General features: G+C 40.2%; 1 protein-coding gene across 2 annotated transcripts; it reads right to left on the bottom strand.

The window, feature by feature from the left end:
* Positions 1–232: 232 nt before the first annotated feature.
* psip1a (PC4 and SFRS1 interacting protein 1a) lies at positions 233–13804 on the bottom strand. 2 transcript variants are annotated; one of them, XM_061058047.1, is made up of 17 exons: positions 13657–13804; positions 13217–13306; positions 12986–13062; positions 11844–11982; positions 11635–11724; positions 11190–11303; positions 9908–9967; positions 9745–9805; positions 9372–9465; positions 8713–8893; positions 8509–8582; positions 8163–8218; positions 7267–7337; positions 6244–6345; positions 5929–6130; positions 2397–2493; positions 233–915 (listed from the first exon to the last, which is right to left on the bottom strand). In XM_061058047.1, the coding sequence occupies exons 2-17, from the start codon at positions 13286–13288 to the stop codon at positions 885–887; spliced, it is 1521 nt and encodes a 506-aa protein (XP_060914030.1). In that variant the 5' UTR covers positions 13289–13306; positions 13657–13804; the 3' UTR covers positions 233–884. The 2 variants fall into 2 exon arrangements, with proteins under 2 accessions (XP_060914030.1, XP_060914038.1); XM_061058055.1 differs by lacking the exon at positions 11190–11303.
* Positions 13805–19407: the final 5603 nt, after the last annotated feature.

Raw genomic sequence — 19407 nt, 5'->3', positions numbered from 1 at the left:
CTGTCCTTCAGAGTACGATTACTGAGTGAACCTGATTGGTCCTTCTTGATGCACGTCTTGTTTGGGAAACAGTTCAGTCATTTCTGCACTTGGCCAATCTAAACTTAGCTTGATGTAGAAGATGATTACGTTTTAAACTTTGCAGAGACAAGTGTTCATATCAATGTGAGTTTCTCTTTTCAATCATGATTTCTGTGCAAACAACGTCAAAAATGATGAAAGACAAAAGATGTAATACTACATGTACTACTTTATTATAGGATCCAGGATAATGACTTGAGACAGACACAAAAATACTCTTATTTACATCTATGTTAAAAACAACTTCAAGAAATAATACACGTGAACATGATCGAGGAAACGTGGAAAGACAAACTTTGGCAAACTTCAGAATTTTCAGTCTGTGCATCTGAAGTGAATAAAAATATGTTGATGCAACGACTATTACTTGTCACGGTAATGGTGCATCTAACTACAACTACGTTTAACGATTCTGTCAAAGTCAAAAACGGCCTAAAAGACATTGGGAATGATTGATTACAACCAAAACCCATCTACTCCAGTTATACAATAGGACCAAAAGGTGCTAACTCTGTCTCTGAACAATGAAGACAATATTACGTAAGATAAGGTGTCTGAAAGTTAAAGATTACACAAAGTAAAAAAAATAAAATATGTCAGTCAGTTTTCTTAATCTTAGGTAGTGGAGGGGTTTGATGTACTGAAACCTTCGAGCAGCAGTACAGACGGTCAGTCAGTAAAACTGGAAACCATTGATCAATCATTAATCGTCAGATGGAACCAGGCAGGAGATCCCAGTTTGGACTCGAGTTGTAAACGTAGAGCAGCAAGTTTCTTCTCTTTTCTTCAAGGATGAAGGACACTCAAGTGGACTCTTCCTGAGCCTTCGGAGCACTAACACACAACGAGGAGGAGAAACGTTTAGACAGTCCCAAATCTAAAAACAAACATGAATGAGCTCATTTACTGGTAGGAACTTTTAGTTTTATGAAAATGTTGTATCTATATGTGATTACTCAATGGCATAAATAGTCCCAACTTTCATTTTAGGGCGCTGGTGGTGCAATGGTTGGTGTACGCGCCCCTTGTATAGATGCTATATCGACCTGTGGCTTCTTTCCCTCACATTATTCCCCACTCTCTCTCTCCCTGATTTCACACTCTATCCACTGTCCTGTCTCTCCAATAAAGGCACAAAAAGCCCATAAATAAACCTTAAAAACAACTAGTATATATTTTTTGCTCCGGCTGAGTACTACAACGACCAGCTGTTTAAGTATATAACAAACAGTACTGAAAAAAGAAAGTTGACCTTTGCTGTGATTTAGGGGCTTTCAATACGCTCGCCTTGTAGTGCCTGTAACCCGATGTGACCGCAGTGGACCCCAGGCCCTTTTCTCCATGTCATCCCCTCTCTTTTATGCCCTTCCTATCTCTCTTTTGCTGTCATGTTCTGTAACCGTTTTCACACATAAACTGGGACCATGAAATGATCCTGACATTAGCTGTAGGAGATGCATGTGAGAACGCAAATGTCCGATCGGACCCTGTCAGCTCCCTACTGTAAAGTGTGTTTGATGTCCGTTTGTGTGAACAGAGAGGGTCATTGTCTGCAGACTTCCATGAGAGTGAACGGGTGTGTTTATGACGGAGCAAGAAGTTCAGCTGCTTTGTGCCCTTTTCTGCTTGCATGTTTATTAGCCTCCGATTTTTAACCGATTTGTGCAGAATATTATTGATTAGTGTTACAGCAAAAAAAGAAAGAAAGTTGGTTTTTCCGTATGCCACCTCCTGCCCTTTTTACAGAGCTTTTACACTCTTCAACTACTGAAACTATTTCCAGAAGGTGAAAAGGTGTTAAACACAAAAATGTCCTCTTGTGTTCTTCATGGGTGAAAAGGCAACTCCAGACAAAGTCCTCAGCTGATTCTTTGGACGTTTTCCAAAATGTAAATTGAGAAAGAACTTGGCAAAACGAACAAAGAAAAATAAAGATTTTATCTAACCAGTTAAAGAGTCATCAGAAAGATTTCGATCTTTAGTAGGAACCAATGGGCTTGGGGCGTTTACTTGCATGAAGCCTTAATAATGTATTTGAAACACCTTTGTCGTATATTGCTTCGAGGGAATTCCAGACAATAGTAAGGGGAAATGGTTTATAAAGTTTATGGGGCTTTTTTTAAATGCCAAAGAGCGAAGATCAGTGCCTCTGACAACATTTAGCGGTCATGTGAGGTACAACTTGATGGAACATTAAAAGAAAGTAAGAACAGAACAAAGCAGATAAACATCAGTGCTGTCCTTCAGTGTTTGTTGAGTCTATCAGTAGAAAAACAATTATTCATAGTTAGAACCAAATGTGCTGGGTATAATACCTGTGATTTTCTCCCACTGGGATGTCCTCAAGCTCCCTCTCCTTCTCGGTCTCCTGCTTCCTCTCTGCAGGGCTGGTATCACCATTTGTCATCTTGTCTTTAGGCGGTGCACAAAGAAACACACAGACTCAGTCAGAAGGAGCATCACAACCTAAAAGCACCGCAGAGAGGAGAGCACACAGGAGCATGTGATGGCACATGTCGAGCTCCAGACCTAAGTGAAAAAAACCACGATTTTCCATCCATTCGGCATGCCTTGCTGTAGAAAGAGACCTTTTCACAGGGATACTCCTTTGGGTGGGAGTACTGTATGTACATCATAAAGTAAATGAATGGCACGAGGATGTGGATGCAAGACCTGATTATGGTTAGTGTTCGTACCGAGAATATTAACCACACAGATCCTGTGATGTGCTCCAGGAAAGACTCGAAGAAGCCGAGTGAAAGCACAAAGCTTCATAGTCTCCACTCTTAGGTTCGTTTTTTCCAAGTCGTGACTGAGCTCAAATTGATTAACAAATAATCAGCAGACAGGTTTTATGGTGTCACATAGTCGCTGGATCATGGAGACTCTCATTGCTCAGACTTTGCTGTTACACAATCAAACTCCCAAACACCTTGAAGGTAACAATCCTAATTTAAACACTTACTCTAAATACAGCAAACATCTGGAACGTTGAATCAATAATTATAATGATCAACTTGATAACATGGCCTTTCTTCTTCACAGTGACACTTGGACCAGTGCATGTGTAAAAAATCTCTCCATGACCATGACACAGGTGTACAGGTATACAGAGTGTGTTACACTACAGCCAACCCTGTTAGATAAAGACACACTCCACTTAATATCTCTATGGGTAATAACTTGGACTGTGCACTACTTTGAGAATCTAGAGCAAATGATTTAAGAAAATATTAGACCTATTTATCGAGATGTCAGCTGTGTCCATAAGGTGAACTTCTTAGTCCTGCTGCACAATTCATCTCAATTTCATCGTTATCTCGCAATGTGAGCATTTGGAATACACACGGCTGATTTTTTTTGTTGTTGCAATAAATACGGAAAAATAGATGTAAATAAGCCATGCTTTTGTCACACAGCACGAGTACATTTAGCTGTTTCGACGGCTATAACGGCCGTGCTTTAGTCCGTCAGATGTAAAATTCGCTATCAGCTACACTCAGACTAATCGGTGCCAATTCAGTGGTGAAAAATATGTGATTTTTTTAGGATTCAGGAGGGATATGTTTCAAATACAGGTATGGTGTAAAGTATTTTTCTTGTTTGGTTTTACTGCAAATAAACACAACTTGCACTGCTAGCTTCCCAATAACTGCTAAGCTTTATGGCATGTATTTCGTTGCTGTGTTTTTTTTCTCCATGTTGCACTTCACACGTGTGTCAATCAACTTCACTGCCACAGTAACTCCTCCAATGAGGAAACAACAAACCTCATAATACTATAATTTACTTTTAAGATTTATTTTTGGGCTTTTTATGCCTTTAATGGAGAGATAGGACAGTGGATAGGGTCGGAAATCAGGGAGAGAGAGTGGGGAACGACATGCGGGAAAGAAGCCACAGGTGGGATGCGAACTCAGCCTCCATACATGGGGCGCGCGCCCCCATAATGCTACAATTTAACAGACAGAATGTCATGTAATGTCAGCAGGACAGTGTCTAATGTCATCTTCATATGAATAAACACGTCTATTAAAGACGTCAGATCAAAGAGCTGAAGGGCACAGACTGACGTCAGTCTCCTCGAACTTGATCCTCAAACATTCTTCAATAGTCTGAAACATCCAAGACTAATCAAGCCTTCAATGCACGTCATGCAGAAAACCACTCGCTCTACAGTGACATCATGGGCTCTTATTATAGTACACATGATGCAGTGACTCTTAAACACGCGGAGAGGAATGCAACTGAAAACTCAGAAAGACGACTGACACAGCAATCATGCTGAAATACTTAAGAGTCAGAGATTTCTGCATTCATCTGTTTCTATGACAACCTGCTTGTTGTACATTATCCTGTTTATTTCATGGCCACTTCATGAATTAATTCAATAATGTTACATTATATTAATTTGGAAAGCATTTCTAAACTTAATCATTTGGGCAGGGACAAAACATCAATACGGTGATATATCATCATCCTGACCCGTTTGATACAATAATGCTGCTGCCAAATATTGATATTTTAAAATAAAAAATGAAGGTGCTCTAAATAATTTGACTCACCACTTCATGACTCCATACAGTGTTGCTTATGACATGAATGAGGCCGTGTGAAAATAAGTTAACGAGCCAGAAACTGAAAATGCCAGCGGATTTTCCTATTATTTAAAAAGTCTGTCAGATTCCGCTCTGATCTATCAGTAAACTCGGCAGACTACTTATAAAAACTCCAACTCAGATTATCACTTCATTCATATCCATGATGAGGCGAGAGAGGGTTTACAAAAGTTACCACTTGATCAAGGCTATTTGGACATATAGTCGGACGTAGAGTCGCTAACAGGGAAGCAGTCTGTGTTAGCAAATGATCCGAAAAAGGCGGAGGAAAGGTCGGAACCAGGCGGAGGATGGGAAAGCCAGACAGTGGGTAGACACCCTCTGGAGCAGGCGTTACAAGTACACTCACACACACGGACAGATAACTGCTTAGAAACGCAGAACAGTGCAGGAGACGAGCGGAGAGTGTGTAAAAATGGTTTATCCTGATGAATATGCTGTTTTATTATATAATAATGCTTCCTTGCTGATTTCTGTCATTCAAACAAACTATAAAATCTGTCGGGCTCGGGCCCATAAATACAGTTATAGACATGCTGGGCTCAGAGAGAACGTGGATTTTTTTGGGCCTTATCTAAGCTTCACCTCTCTCCCCTTTTCTGCCAGTTTCCGCAGGCGGACTTCTTTGTAAGAACGGAGTGACGTTACAGTTTCAAAACTTCTGTCTGTGGATTGAAATGATTACAATTGCTCCTTTGACTCTCAAATCACAACAGTTTCCTGAGAAGCCGTCTGTTATTCACAGAAGCCGGCTGCTATTACTAAACAAAAGTTGATAGAAATAGGTTGATGAATGAAGGTTCAACAAATCTGTGAAATAAACTCTTATGATGAACCATGAAGCCATGTGTACAAAACATCAAAGTTTAAACAAGTAGCTCCAGTGAAACAGAAAGAGGGCAACCTTAAATGACAGAAAATCAAACCCAAATACTAAGAGCTGAACAGCTAGAGAATAACTGCTGGAACATCTGACGATAATTGATGAGCTCCAGACGATTATATAATCACCTTATGTATATGTGCCATGGTCAGAGCTCTTAGAAAGTTGATACAGTTTAGTCATGGAATGCCATATAATAATAACAATTATTTATCACAAGCACCTACTGTCATTCTTATTGCAAAGACTTAAATGAAAACTATGTTGTTGTAAAAAAATGAAATTCAAAAGCCGATGTGTCAGACACTTCATCAAAAAAATAATATGAACAAATCGTATTTGTACCTGGGTTATTTTCCTTGGCTTGTTCTACTTTCTTCAGTGCTCCTTTCTTGGCCTCCTCATGCTGCCGTTGTTCGGCTATAGACTTGTTGAGCACCTGGCTGAGCACACAGTCGCCCTCTCCGACCAGGAACATCGTCTTAAACTTGTTATACAGCATGGTGGCCTTGTCCATGATGTCCTGGCTGGCCTTAAACCTGCGGATCTAGCAGAAGAAGAAAAAAAAAAGGCTTCACACATCAAAAGGCTTAGCATCACATTTCACTGTTCATTTTGAGAGACAGTTTGGTTTAATGGATTTGGAGTGATTGGGTCCACCTTCTTGAGCGTGGCGATAAGTTCACTGTGTTTCTGCAGGTGCTGGGTTGTGACTTGAAGTGCGCTGATCTCATCTAAAGCATCCATGCACTTCTTCACATCCTAAATGTGGGAGGAAAGGGGGAGGGGGGGTAAAAGATGAGGCGGAAAAAAAACAATAATCGCAGAGCAATTCTTAGATATGAGATAAATTGATGCATGTCAAGTCCCGCCCCTTTTAACTAGAATTTCAATGAGGAAGATCAGTACCAGACACATTCTCTGATAACATTCACATTGACTGTGTGAAACGTGTTGGGTTTACTCCAAAAGAAACGAAAAAATAGGATGTCAGTTTTGTTGGGGCGTATGTTACAGTGTTGGCAATATGGATTGAAGGACTGCAGTCTGAGTAAGAAGGGGTCTTAAACCAGGCACTGCAGGAGCAGGTTTGACTGATAGTCCTGTCATCGTGTGTCTTTATCATTATGTCACACAATGAATGTTCGGCTCTCTCCTGGTCTAAGCTGTACTGTCTTTGCCTTGATTACTGCTTAATGGATTGTTCCTAAAAGTTAATATTATAAATACAACATTTCTTTACATGCTGTACTCCTAGCTGTGTTTTTCATAAAGCGGTTTAACCTGACCCACATTGACTAAACATAATTCACACTGAGGCTAACAGCTGAATCAAACTGCTGTTAAGATGGATCTTTTCGTAAAAGCTTTTCTGACCTACAAACATTAAGCAGGGCAGCAGGACTTAAGTAGGGTCAATCAATTAACTTAATAAAGCATATTTAAAAACATATCCCTCCTTTAACTGATAGGTGATGAATGAAGGGTAAATTCTGAGGACTGAGGATCATCTTCTGGGAGGTGATGTGGTAATCATGCACCTGGTCACATACTCTTTGAGGAACAACAAAGCTTTCCTAAGAAAGTGACATTCTTACAGTGCCCTGTTTGGGCTTACGTCAAGCTTTCCTGATGATGGTGTAACAGAAAAAGTTATGACACATTGGTGCACTTAGAACTTACAGGGTTGTCAATTTTCAGTGAAATCTTGATGTCACTGTGCAGTCTCTGGAGTTTGGAGTCAGTCGATATCTCTGTAGAAAAGAAATATGTTATACAATATACAACTTCATACTGTTTAACTAATTATACAACAGGTAGTTCTGACCGAGTATTCTGATTGGACGAGAGGCATTCCACGAGTGATGATAAAGATTACATCACAGGGACTTTTCCTTACTAAACCTAAGCCAGTCGTTCTGAGTTCACTCACTCACTGTATGCATTAAATGCAAACATACAAACAAATGTTCATAAAATAAGCAGCTTGTCTGTGGTAACCATGGACACAAAGAAAACTGCAAGAGTGCAGGAGAATATTTGGGTTGCTATGAAACAGATCAGTTCCAGTTAAGAGATGGAGCTAGTTGAATTGGTTCACTCAAGGTCGAGAGGTTGCACATATGACATCTCTTAATAATCACAGAGATCAGATTAATTGTCACCTGAAGAATTTCTATCTGCCTGGAACTACAAACATACAGTAGTTCTAGAAGATGTCAAACGGACGGACTCGATTTCTTTCATCCAGATTTCATTGTGAAATCCAGTGTGATATAAGGACAATAAAACACATACTTCATCTTAGCCATTTCTTTTATATGAATTATAATGGAAAAGCATTTATTTAATATTAAAATGATAAAAACATTTTGTCTTAAGACCATCATTTTGTACGTAGGCATAGTCCTCCAAGCTGACGGCCCGGGTTTGAATCCAACCTGTGGCTATTTTCTCTCTCTCTGTCTCCCTGATTTCTGACTCTATTCACTGTCCTGTCTCCAAAATAAAGGACTAAAAAGTACAAAAATAAACCTTTAAAATCGGTTCGATGTTAATATTTGAACTGTAGCACTGACCCTTTTTCTTGACTCCTGTCTTGTCGTCCGTTTTCTTTCCGTCATCTTTACTTGGCCTGCAAAAAAGGAAAAATACGCACCACTTCAGACTTCTTTTCATTTGTCCACTTGATGAAACTGAGCTTATTCTGTCTGTTTATTTTATATTCAAGACATTTACTGAGTTAAAACACCTTTGATACTTCGTGTTCTGGTTATCACTGTCAGATGTTAGCCTTCTATTTCAAGTCACTTCACAATAAACAGCCTGTGATTGTAGCCTAGTGGTCAGCCCAGAATAATAAGCATTGTGGAAACATTATTTGGGGTTCATGTCACTACTTTTGGACTTTGTCTGAATACATACTCTCTCAGTTCATCTGCTTTCCGCCGCCGCACATCTTTGTCCATTTCTGAGTTTTTCTTTCTGCCTTTGTTTTTCTGAAATCATAAGAAACCAAATTTAATCAAAGCATCAAACTGACTGCTAAGGTCACTAACAGAACCAATGTTGGTGTTTAACAAAGATAGATCCTATCTGTAGAGATATTTGAATGTTATAGAAACATGCCTCATCATCGTCTGAGCCAGTTGAGCCTTCATCCTTGGACTGCTTCTTCTTCTTGGCTTCAGGCTCCTTCCCCTCTGCGTCCTTTACTTTGCTCTCCTCCTTCTTCTTCTTCTCCTCCTCTCCACTCTTGGACTTGTCCTCTGTCGCCCTCTTCCTCTTTCTGTCGGACTCAGCAGTATCCCTTCATCGCAGGAAACAAATGCTTTAATTAAATAAACTTTATTTATATAGCAACAAAAACAAAAAATATTTAAAGTGGTGTGACGGATCAACAAAACCAGGAAACCATGAAATATAAAAACCCCACACAAAAGTGAAACTAAATAGATGAAATGAAGTTACTCTGAAAGACTAAGTACATTCAGCTCCTTTATGTAATGTTGCAACGATAGCTGCAAGCACCCACAAGTCAATCCCACATTTAGATCAACTTTTCTTTGGTTTCAACATCTGTTTGACCCGCAGCAATTCAATTACTGTCTGCGTTCTGTGCGTTGCAATTTGGCAAACTTGTGATCAGATTGGAAGAATGTAAACTTTTGATGAACTTTTGAATGAGTCTGTGGCAAACACTTAGGAAAGGAAAGAGACTTCTGTGAGATTTCTGCATTGATGATTTTTTTTGTGCGTGTATGTTGTTGCATGTTTGTTGAAGTTACATTTCACTTCCTGAGCCTTGCTGCTCCTGCTGCTGGAGTAAAAGCATCTTCTCGCTCTTGGGCTTCCTGCCTCTCTTTTTAGGGGCTTCTCCACCTGTTCACATGGACGCAAAAACACACCATACAAAAAAAAAAAAAAACACAATAAAAACACAAAGTGCAGGAAGAGAACAAGCTGAAAAAAAAACACTTAGAAATGATGCACTGCATGTTTATATCAATCCAGGTTTATCTGTGCTTGTCTTCAGTTGCCCTGCATATAAAATATAACTTGTTCGGTATAGGGTTGAGCTTTCTACTATTTCACTTCTTAAAAGACATAAAGCCATTAACATCATGTTGAAGGCTTACTTCACAGGGAACACTGCCTTACCTGAGGGACTACCAGGACTTGCAGGAGCATCTTCTTTTTCCGTCTCTTGGTCAGCTTCACTCTGAAAAACAACATTCAGTATGTTCAAATAAACTTTTTTAATTTCATTTAGGATCATAGACTCACTGGCGGTCAAACAAAAAGTCATCAACATGGAACCAACCTTTTTCTTTCTTCCTCTCTTGGGTTTAGGAACATCTGTGGATTCTTTCTGTGCCGAGCCCTAAAAATGTGACACCTTTTATTAATTTTCAAACATACAACAGAAAAAAATACGCTCAGACAGTTATTCAAGGATCAGAGTTCTTCCCTCTATTGCAGAGTTTAGGAATTTGATTTCTAGCCACTTTGTTTCAGATTGTTTTGAATGGATCTCGGTGCTTTTTGCAATTGATTTGAAGTGTCTGTTGTGGCTTTTGCTTGTTTTACTGTGGCTTTGGAAATGAGGGAAATCTCAGTGTGCTTTCGAGAATAAATAAAGGTTTGAATTGAATGTGACGTGGACTAAATAGTATATAAGCAGCCCTTTGACGACTTTGGTTCATTTTTACCCTTCTTTTTGAAGGCACCATCTATTGAATTATTGTGACATTACAGTTTGTGTAGGAAAAAAGGCTGAGTCCTAACTTAATCATTACTAAATACACACTGTATACACCCTATAATGTTTATATTACTTTGTTCTAAAATGGCTTTAATTGGACAGAAATGATGTTGGCCATGATTAGTCATCACACTCATTTTTGAATGCAATTTAAATTGATTATTTTTTGTTTATTCATTTTAAATCTGCAGCAGCTATTCGCAGCCGTTTTATTCATTGCACTGCAGAATAAATATGTGTGAACTGGCCCACAGTATTGTATACAGTATACCTATATTTGCGTCGCTTGTTAAATAAAGCAAGAGGCAGCAGGGGAAATGTCAACATTAGAAAAATACTTACACCGAGTCACCATGACTTACCTTTCTCCAAAGCACACAGAAAGCCATGCAAAAATAACATGTAATCAACGGACCGAAAACAGTAGTTTTGTGAAAATGTGGAAAGGAAAAATGCAGGAAGTAGAAATCACAAACACAAGTAGTCAGAGGTGAAAACGCGAAACAGAAAAAACACACTTTCCAGTTTATTTTAGTTCATTTCCAAAACTAGAGAAAGCTGTGCACCCACAATATCATTAAATCCACCTCAAATGGCAACACAGGGACTGTTTGGTAAAGAAGGGATCCCCGTAGTGGCTTTAACACAGCAAACCCAGACTAGGCCCAACAAGCACCAACATCACAAGGTTGTGCCGTCAACAGAAGCGTCAAACAGAAACAAACCACCGGATAAAAAAACAAAAAACACCAAGTGTCACATGCGTTCCCACGGGAAGAGGCTGAGGTGACCTCCGCTGCTTAAAGGAATCCCAACATGCAAAAGTACCAAAAGTACGTACATCCTGGTTCTGAGGACCCTGCTCAGTTTTCAGAGACCCTTCCTCCTCCTCCTCCTCCTCCTCCTCATCATCATCATCATTCTCATTCTCCTGCTCAGCCTCACTTCCTGGAACCTGAATTCACCCAAGACACAGCATAGGACGCAGTGGGGTGTTGTCAACGGGTCTCATGAGGGAGAAAAGTTAGCGAGTATCCTTCTGTGTCACACTCTACTCTTAGCAAACAAGATTTCTAATCTATTAAAGCTCAATAACACAAACATTCTGTAAACTACCATCAATATAAAAGTATATGTAGGAGACACAATTTAGAGAAGAATTTGAGGAAGAGTAGCAAAAAAAAAAGAGAAAAAAGCTGACAACACAGCAACAAACCAGAAGCACGTCAATGCAGTGAAGCGGCTCTCAGTAACTTGTAAAAGAGAGATTTAGATTGGAAACCTACTTTGGATTTGATCCCCTTTTCGTCTGCTTCCTCTTCTCCCTCCGGGTTGCTGTCCGAATCCTTTCCAGTGAAAGACTCAGGAGGGACAGGCTTCAAATAAACAATTCATTGATTAAAAGAAACAGACTGTACCAAAAACACAATATCCAGGAAGCTCCAATGATACCGTGAAAATGTCTTCAGCGGACGCAAAGGGGATGAAGCTGTACCTTGGGAGCAGTGAGCTCAACCTTTGGGTTGTTTTCAATCTCCCACAATCCTTCATTGAAGCCTTTCCTCTTGTTGGGCTTGGCATACTTCTCTTTGTTTGGCAGGTATGGAAAGATATCTTTTGGGCCAAGAAATGCTCTGTGTGGAAAAAATAAATAAACACTGAATACTTTCTGAAGCATTAAAAATGCAGTTTGTTTTCACTGTGAGAAATGCAGACAAAACAGAAAAGAAACTTGACACATCTGAACATCAAATATTCACATGTGGAAAGAAACACTTGAAATAGCAAACAAGGCCAGCTAAAGTATTTAAATGGGGTAGATGGAATTTTGTATTTTACTTTATAAGCTCTTAAAACCTGTAAAGAAGCACTTCAAAGTAATTCCCCTGAAGACATTTAACATCACTAGCTATACTTTAAAGGAACACTATGTAACTTCACAGAAGCTTCAGTGTTTAGCCAGCTCTGCATCCGTCTTGGCACCTTTCTGCCGACTAACCACTCTCCATTTTTCAATAGCATCTTCTAGACTTTAACACGTTTCTGGTCGTGGAGCTTATTAGAAAAATGCCCAGGCTTTTTAGGTCGGGTAGAATCAGTTATATCTGAATTATTTTGCTTTTCCGCTTCCATCACTGCAACAAATGTTTATTTGCCATTACCCTGGCAAACCGAGGACCGTCCAAAACAGCTGTGTGGGGGTGCCTTCAAACCGCCTACCTTCTACGGTGAAATCAAATGCAGACCTGAATCTAAACTCAGGAGGACATACTGACTGCTGCATTGTTGACAGAGAAGCCAGCACTTCAACATAGCATGTTTCCTTAATGTCTGATCATATAGTAAGGTCATTTTAAGATTTGATATCAGTAGATATCTTACAGATTGGTCCTTTATTATGGAGGGCAGGTGTCTTATAACGTGTGTGTGAACAACTTAAATTCAGTGCAATGTTGTTGTTGTTTTTCACACCATTTTTTTTAAACTTCAGCATATCACCTCTTAATCATTTCTACCATACCGTATAACAATGGATACAAGTTTCCCTGCATCCCCTGAACTACTCATTAAAGAATCATTAAAAGGCAGATACTTCCTAAGTGTTACAAATCAAGATTAACACAGTTGGTTACTCACGTTTCATGGGTGCCAAAGAAGAAGATGGGCAACTTGATATTGGATGGTTTCACAGCTCCATCAGGGACTTCATCGATCTGGTAGACCAGTAAAGAAAAAAGAAAAAAAAGACATTAACTTTGAGTTGAAAATGTCACCACAAAGGAGAAACTACTTGGGAGGTTTTGGTGTTTGCATGTCAATGTGAAGCAGCCTACATTTAAGTGTAGTGAAAAATGGGCCTAAACTTACTCTCGCAGGCCAATGTGGATATCCCTTCATCTTGGCAAAGATCAGATCACCGGGTTTCCAATCTCTAGCCATGCTGAATGTTTAACCAAGCTGTAAAAAGAACACAATGACATAAAGTATCGTGCACGTTTTCTACGAGAAATGTACAACTTTTTGTACACGTTCATTCAGTGCCCCTCCCACTACCAACAAGCTTTAAGGTTTACGGTTTATTCTGACATGACAGTTACTTACAATTCGACAAAAATAATCCTTTGCAACACATAAACACAGACTATACTCTTGCAAATCTAACACACACTTGGCACCCCCTCAAAGCGAAGTTAACAAGCGTGCACAAGATGTAAGCAGAGCAGCACGCCTCTTCAACTAATACTCATGTTAGCTTCCGTGTAGCCGCTGAACGCGAACGAAACTACAACTACGTTTGCTTTACTGACCTCTAATTAGTTCAGACGTGTTTTAAAAGGCCAATGTTTTCGTTGTATCCCAGTAAAGAGATGATGAACAACAATTTTTTTTTTTAACCAGGAAAACACAGTCACAAGCACGTTTTCCGCTCCCGCGCAGGACGTCGACGGACTGTACCATTACATGCCAGGACGGGGGAGTCGGTCCTGCTTACATGTCGGTAAATATGTTGATTTTGTTTTTATTATTATTATCAGGAACAGATTGGAAAGCTTTCATAAAAAATTGAATTAAATGCGGGTTGCTTTTGGAATTGAAGTGGGTTTATCATTTTTTTTCGATAGAGCTATTTTTGGAAAGTGTCCCTGCCGAGTAACTTAATGCTACAAAGATCGTCTGAGCAGACATTTGATTAGACGGACGTTTCTGTAAAAAGTGGGCGTCAACTTCCACGCACGCGCACTTGCCACATAGTTTACAAATAGATTAAAAACTGTTACATTTCAATAGCATTTAAACTAACTCGGATAATATAAAAATGACAACCGTTCTCTAAAACTAGACACTGCTGTTTCACAAGTTAGATGTAAATCTAGGATGTTCTTGGTACCTGAAAATATGATCAGAGTGGGAGCTCTGCAGCTTTTCCTCTCCCTTGTTTGGTACTGATGCTGAGGCTGTCACTCAGATGCTGGAGCAGGTCTGTGTGTAGCCTCTTCTGTCTGGTGTGGTCTCATTTCAGTGATTATCCGTAAATAAAAGGGAAAAGAAGAAATTTAAATTGTTCCCTTTCCTTTGTTACACTTCAATCTCAATGATTCATCAAAAATTAAAATAAATATTAACCTATGAGTCTTTCAATAATTGAAAATTCTGTATAAGTCTGTTGTACAAATTTGTGGGCCTAATTCGGGCATAGGATATGTTTGAAACTGTTTACCACCTGACTTAATAATGTTGTCCTTCAGTGACCTCTGGTGGCAAGATCAGGCTTTACATATGCAGTGTGGCCAGCAGTTAAAGATAGTCGTGCAAAGGTTTTAAAAAACATTTTAAAGCTTCTACAACAGGACTGGAACTTTTCTGTTCTTATGCTGCATAACTTGTGGTATTTCTTCGATAGATCTTTTTATCCAACATCTACCTTTAAAAGAAAAACATGTTTTTTTTAACACAGAAAGCAGCACATTTTTCGTTTTTTTAGTTTACATCCTAATCCTAAGTGTTTATCTATTTCTACAAGTTTTTTAAGATGAAAAAAAAAAACTTCAGGGTTAACAAAAAGGCTACAGAATTCTACAATTTACTTACCAGACGCTTTTATCCAAAGTGACGTACATCAGAGAGTAAGAACAACACAAGCAAGGATCTAGAAAAAAGGGGAACAACGTCAGTAAGAGCAAACGATCAGCTTTGAGTCCGATTGGACACACAGGTGCTGACAGGAAGTGACCAGAGGCAAAGCACAACATTGACGGCAGTTCTTGAGAGCTCTAATCAGTATAGAAACCATCTTATAAGTCGTCGTTATCAAACAAAAACCATCGTCACAACCATTATCATCATCAATAATATCGAGACCATCATCATCCTCATCATTAAGTTAGTAATGAAAACTTTCACAAGTCAGCCACCAGGCAGGGAAGTGCTGTACACGTCTAAATAAACTGCAGATGGTGGAAGTATATGAAGGTGACCTCATCATTTGTGGCCACACAGATACACTAGCAAGCTTACATAAATCCTAGTCTGCCGTGTGTGTGTCCATATGTGTGTGTGTGTTTAAGACAATAGAAGATGCTGATAGTTGAAGGACAGGCTCATCAGCCACAGGGTCCCACAGAGGGGGTTTAGGGAGGAGAGGAGGCCAGGCTGGGCCAGAGGAGAGTGGAGGAGAAAAAAAGGAGATGAGAGAGGTGGAACCAGGGTCCAGCTCCAGGAATAACTCACAGGAGCTACCCGGCCCCCTGCCCAGCCTGCCAGGTGAGAGACCTTGGTGTTGGACCCCAGCCAGCTTAGTGGGGTTCCTGCTCAGACACGCGGTCGTAACAGAGGCCATTGGATGGAGCTACAGAAAGATGACAGTGTCTGTCTGTTTGTGTGTGTGTGTGCTTGAGTGTGTGTATCCTTAACCCTGGCAGACGAGGTGTTGGCAGAACATCCCAGTCCACTCTGTCTCAGAGGGCCACAAAGTCCTGCTACCCTTCCTCACTCATTTGTTAACCTGCCTCTCTTCTTTGCAGCGTACTCGCTCACGCACCGAGAGAAGGAACTTTATGTATGACAAGAGCCATTCAAAATCACCTTCTTACTTTAGTTATGCTCTGGAAATCAGAGAGACAAGCCAGAGTAGGAGCACTCCAACTTCAGGAGAGTTTGCCTTACAAGATCAATAACACTACTGATAGTATAGTAGAGATTTATGTTTTTGCATTCTGCTATCATGTCTCTTTTATTAATGGAGTTTTTTTTGTTTGGGAAAACTCTTCAGTTGTTTGTAGTGATGGAAAGTAAATGGGTTCATGTGATCAAGTACAATACACTTGTAGATAACTCAATTAATTGAAACAAAAATACCTCCCATTAATTGCATATTAACAGGAAAAAGATGGATAGATGCTTTATTGTCCTTATCCATTTGAAATTAACTACCGATGTCTGCACAAAATAAGTCCACAAAAACAACAACGGGACTACACGAAAGCCTGCAAATGTCCAACAGAGTGCAAATTTTTAGATTTTTTGCAAACATTTTTAGACATTTTTACCAGTTACCAGTTATTTTACAAATAAAGATTTTATAAACCAATGATGATAAGTATTCAACCAGCCAGTTTTTCAGGTTCTCTTTCACTTCAGAATTACTGCACTGCATCTTGCTGATGATACTTCATGTCCCTTTAATTTAGTGTTTTAAACTACTATCCAGTCACAGGGTGTAAAGACTTCTTTCATCACTGGTTATGTTGATAAATGAACAGATTAAAGGAGAGGACAGAGACACAGGATTTCTGTTCTCCAATTCCTTGAATTTCTTTAAAACATCTCCCTGCAGGCAGGCGGTTTGAACTGATAAGCCAAAAAATTGAGAAAAACTATCGTCTCTAAATTTCTAGTCATTTCTAATACAAATATGCTTTTAAAATGATTTCAAGGTCAGGTCTGTGCAGGTATAACTCAACTTGAAGTATAAGCAAATAAATGAATGCTTCTATTGAATCGACACATTAAGATAAGCAGTTATTTGAATGACATTACACAGAAATGTTGCAAATAAATTAATAATATGACCTAAAATCTCAAACGCTGTGCAGTAGATCAAAATCTATCCCTCCTTATTATAAAGAAAGAACTCCTCAAAAAGTCCTTACAAGAGATAGAGAATGAAACTGATGTAAGTAATTGTTATGTTAGTAACCACATCTGGCATCCTCCTGCATCTTTAGAATTAGAGTTAAGATCTAAGACAAGGTTCTCTGCATCAAACTTTGTGCAGAATCAGTGATTTTACGTTCATGCCGCTGTGTGGCATCACCTGAAGGGCACCTTGAGTGAGCGATGGTGTCCTTGAGCATGTGTGTTTTTTTTTTTTTTTTACGTGTGTGTGTGTGTGTGTGTGTCGTACACATGGATTGGCATCTTTCCCCCTTGCTGCTGGCAACCCTTCAGCATGTTAGGGGAATGGACGGGGGTGCCACTGAAGAATGATAAAGTAGTCGCAAGACAGGTCAGTACATTCATTAACACCATGGCAATATTTGTTCATAAATACCGCTCCATTTGGCACAAATTTGGCAAAGTAATTCTGCATTGATGATGTTCAGAGTCAATGCGCCTAAAGAACTTTGTAAAGGCTTTAGCTTTCTATTGGTGGTTACAAATATCCTGTTTTATTTGGCCATTTGAAGAAAAAAAAACTTTACAATGGAATTGATCATGTTCCTTCATTAAAGGTGCATGAGAGATGGTACAGTTCCTTGTATTTCAAAAGGAGGCGTTCAAGAGCTTCATAGAATCACAAAGGCAGCTCGGAGAGGCCGTGGCGAGGGCAAAAAAGTGGGAGGGAGCAAACGAGGAAGATAGAAAGAGTCGGGCCCTCGGACAGCAGGTGAGTGTGTGAAGGCAGGGGATGACAGATGCTTCTGTCAGCGTTCCAACAGTCGCCGCTTTGTGGGAGAAAGCGCAGATGCCTCCTCCCCCTGCCCCTCTCCCTCCCTGCATGCTTTCCCTTTTCCATCTCATCCCTCCATCCCTCCCCCCTTCCTCTCGACAGGCTGTGATGTGGGGATAACAAGACAGGAGCAGTCCTCTCAGCAGTAAAGTGACCACACTGGCACAGTTCTACACGTGGACAGGGTGGAGGGGCTGAGGTGATGGAGAGGTCCAGGCCTGAGCCCAAGGCTTGAGGAGGTCTCGGCGGAGGTGGAGGTGGGGGCGGGGGTTATAAATGTGGGGGTCAGTGCGTGAGGACAGGGGAAGTGCTCTCTCGCCGAGCTGTGGGAACCAGCTGAGACGTGGGGGTCCGCGGCGGTCCTGCCTGTGAGGAAAGCAGATGTTTTCACTCGGGGGTGTGCCAAGTTTGCAGAGCAACCTTCAGCTGCTTGGAGGTCAGGTCTTTAATAAGATGGCTGGGCATGGGACATTTCGGAGGCAAACGCTTCAACTTTGATACAACAACATATTAATTATGACGGTAGACCATAGGGCAGAGGGTTGTAGCGGAACATCCCACCCCACTGGTTTGGAGCCTCCGTCAGGCTGACATTAGCCAAGGCTGGCTGGCAGATTTACTGCTGTCCCGCCACTACCCTTCTTTTTTTTTTTTTTAACCAGACCTCACCCATGCTGTTTGGATGGTTTAAGCACACCTGTCTGACTGTTATGTCTGAGGAGGTATCCAAAAGTTATACATACATATGTTTAAAATTTTGCCCAAAACTTGAACAAGGCTGTAAACATGTTAAATTCTGCTGTAAAAACAGGCTGTTTTGAATGGGTGTGTGTGTGTGTCTTCCGGTGCTTCTGCAGCCAGCAGCCAGCGGACACTCGACAAACTGCAGGATTTTGAACCTCCACGTTAGCTTCATTATTCATCACAGGAGGCTGCCACTTGATTCAAACCTACGGGTCTCTACATAGGGTGTGGGACATAACTGCTAGGCCATCCAGCTCCCCCAAACTCATCATTTTGGACATAACAAAGCATTTAGCCACTTATAACAACAACACAACGACCTCTACAGCAGGTCCTTTAGACCAAAAACAGAAGTATAAGGAGACTGGAAATTTGAATAGTATATACCAGGTGACCAGAAAACAAATCTCCAAATGACACAAAATGTTCTCCAGTGTCTTCTTCATTTGTAAATTGTTTTAGCCGTCAGGTAGCACTGTTACAATGTCAGTCATTTTATAGAAAACCAGTTTGATGCAGGGAGACAAAATATTTCTGTGTTTCCACTTTGAGTGGGAGTAAAAGTTATAGTTTACCTGTCAATGTGTGCTTCTTTTCGAAAATAGCTTTCACCAAACCTTCCATATAAATTGTGGGAACCAGTTCCAGCTGGTAAGCTCACACAAGCCAACTGTATGATAGCTGCCCTGTGAGAAATGGCACAGAGCCAGAATAAATGAGTATCCAGTGAGGAAAGTGGAACATCTCAAATCCAAAGTGACCCAGAAATTTTCTTCAGGTGAGTCAGTATTGAGCTCATTTTTGACAGGTGTGGACCATTAATGGCTACATTTAAAAATGTGCCGCTTCCTATTACCCTATAGCA

This window comes from Labrus mixtus, chromosome 2 (genome assembly GCF_963584025.1).
Source record: "Labrus mixtus chromosome 2, fLabMix1.1, whole genome shotgun sequence".
Lineage (NCBI taxonomy): Eukaryota > Metazoa > Chordata > Actinopteri > Labriformes > Labridae > Labrus > Labrus mixtus.
Note: the sequence above shows the minus strand (reverse complement) of the source record. Positions and strands in the feature narration are given on the sequence as shown.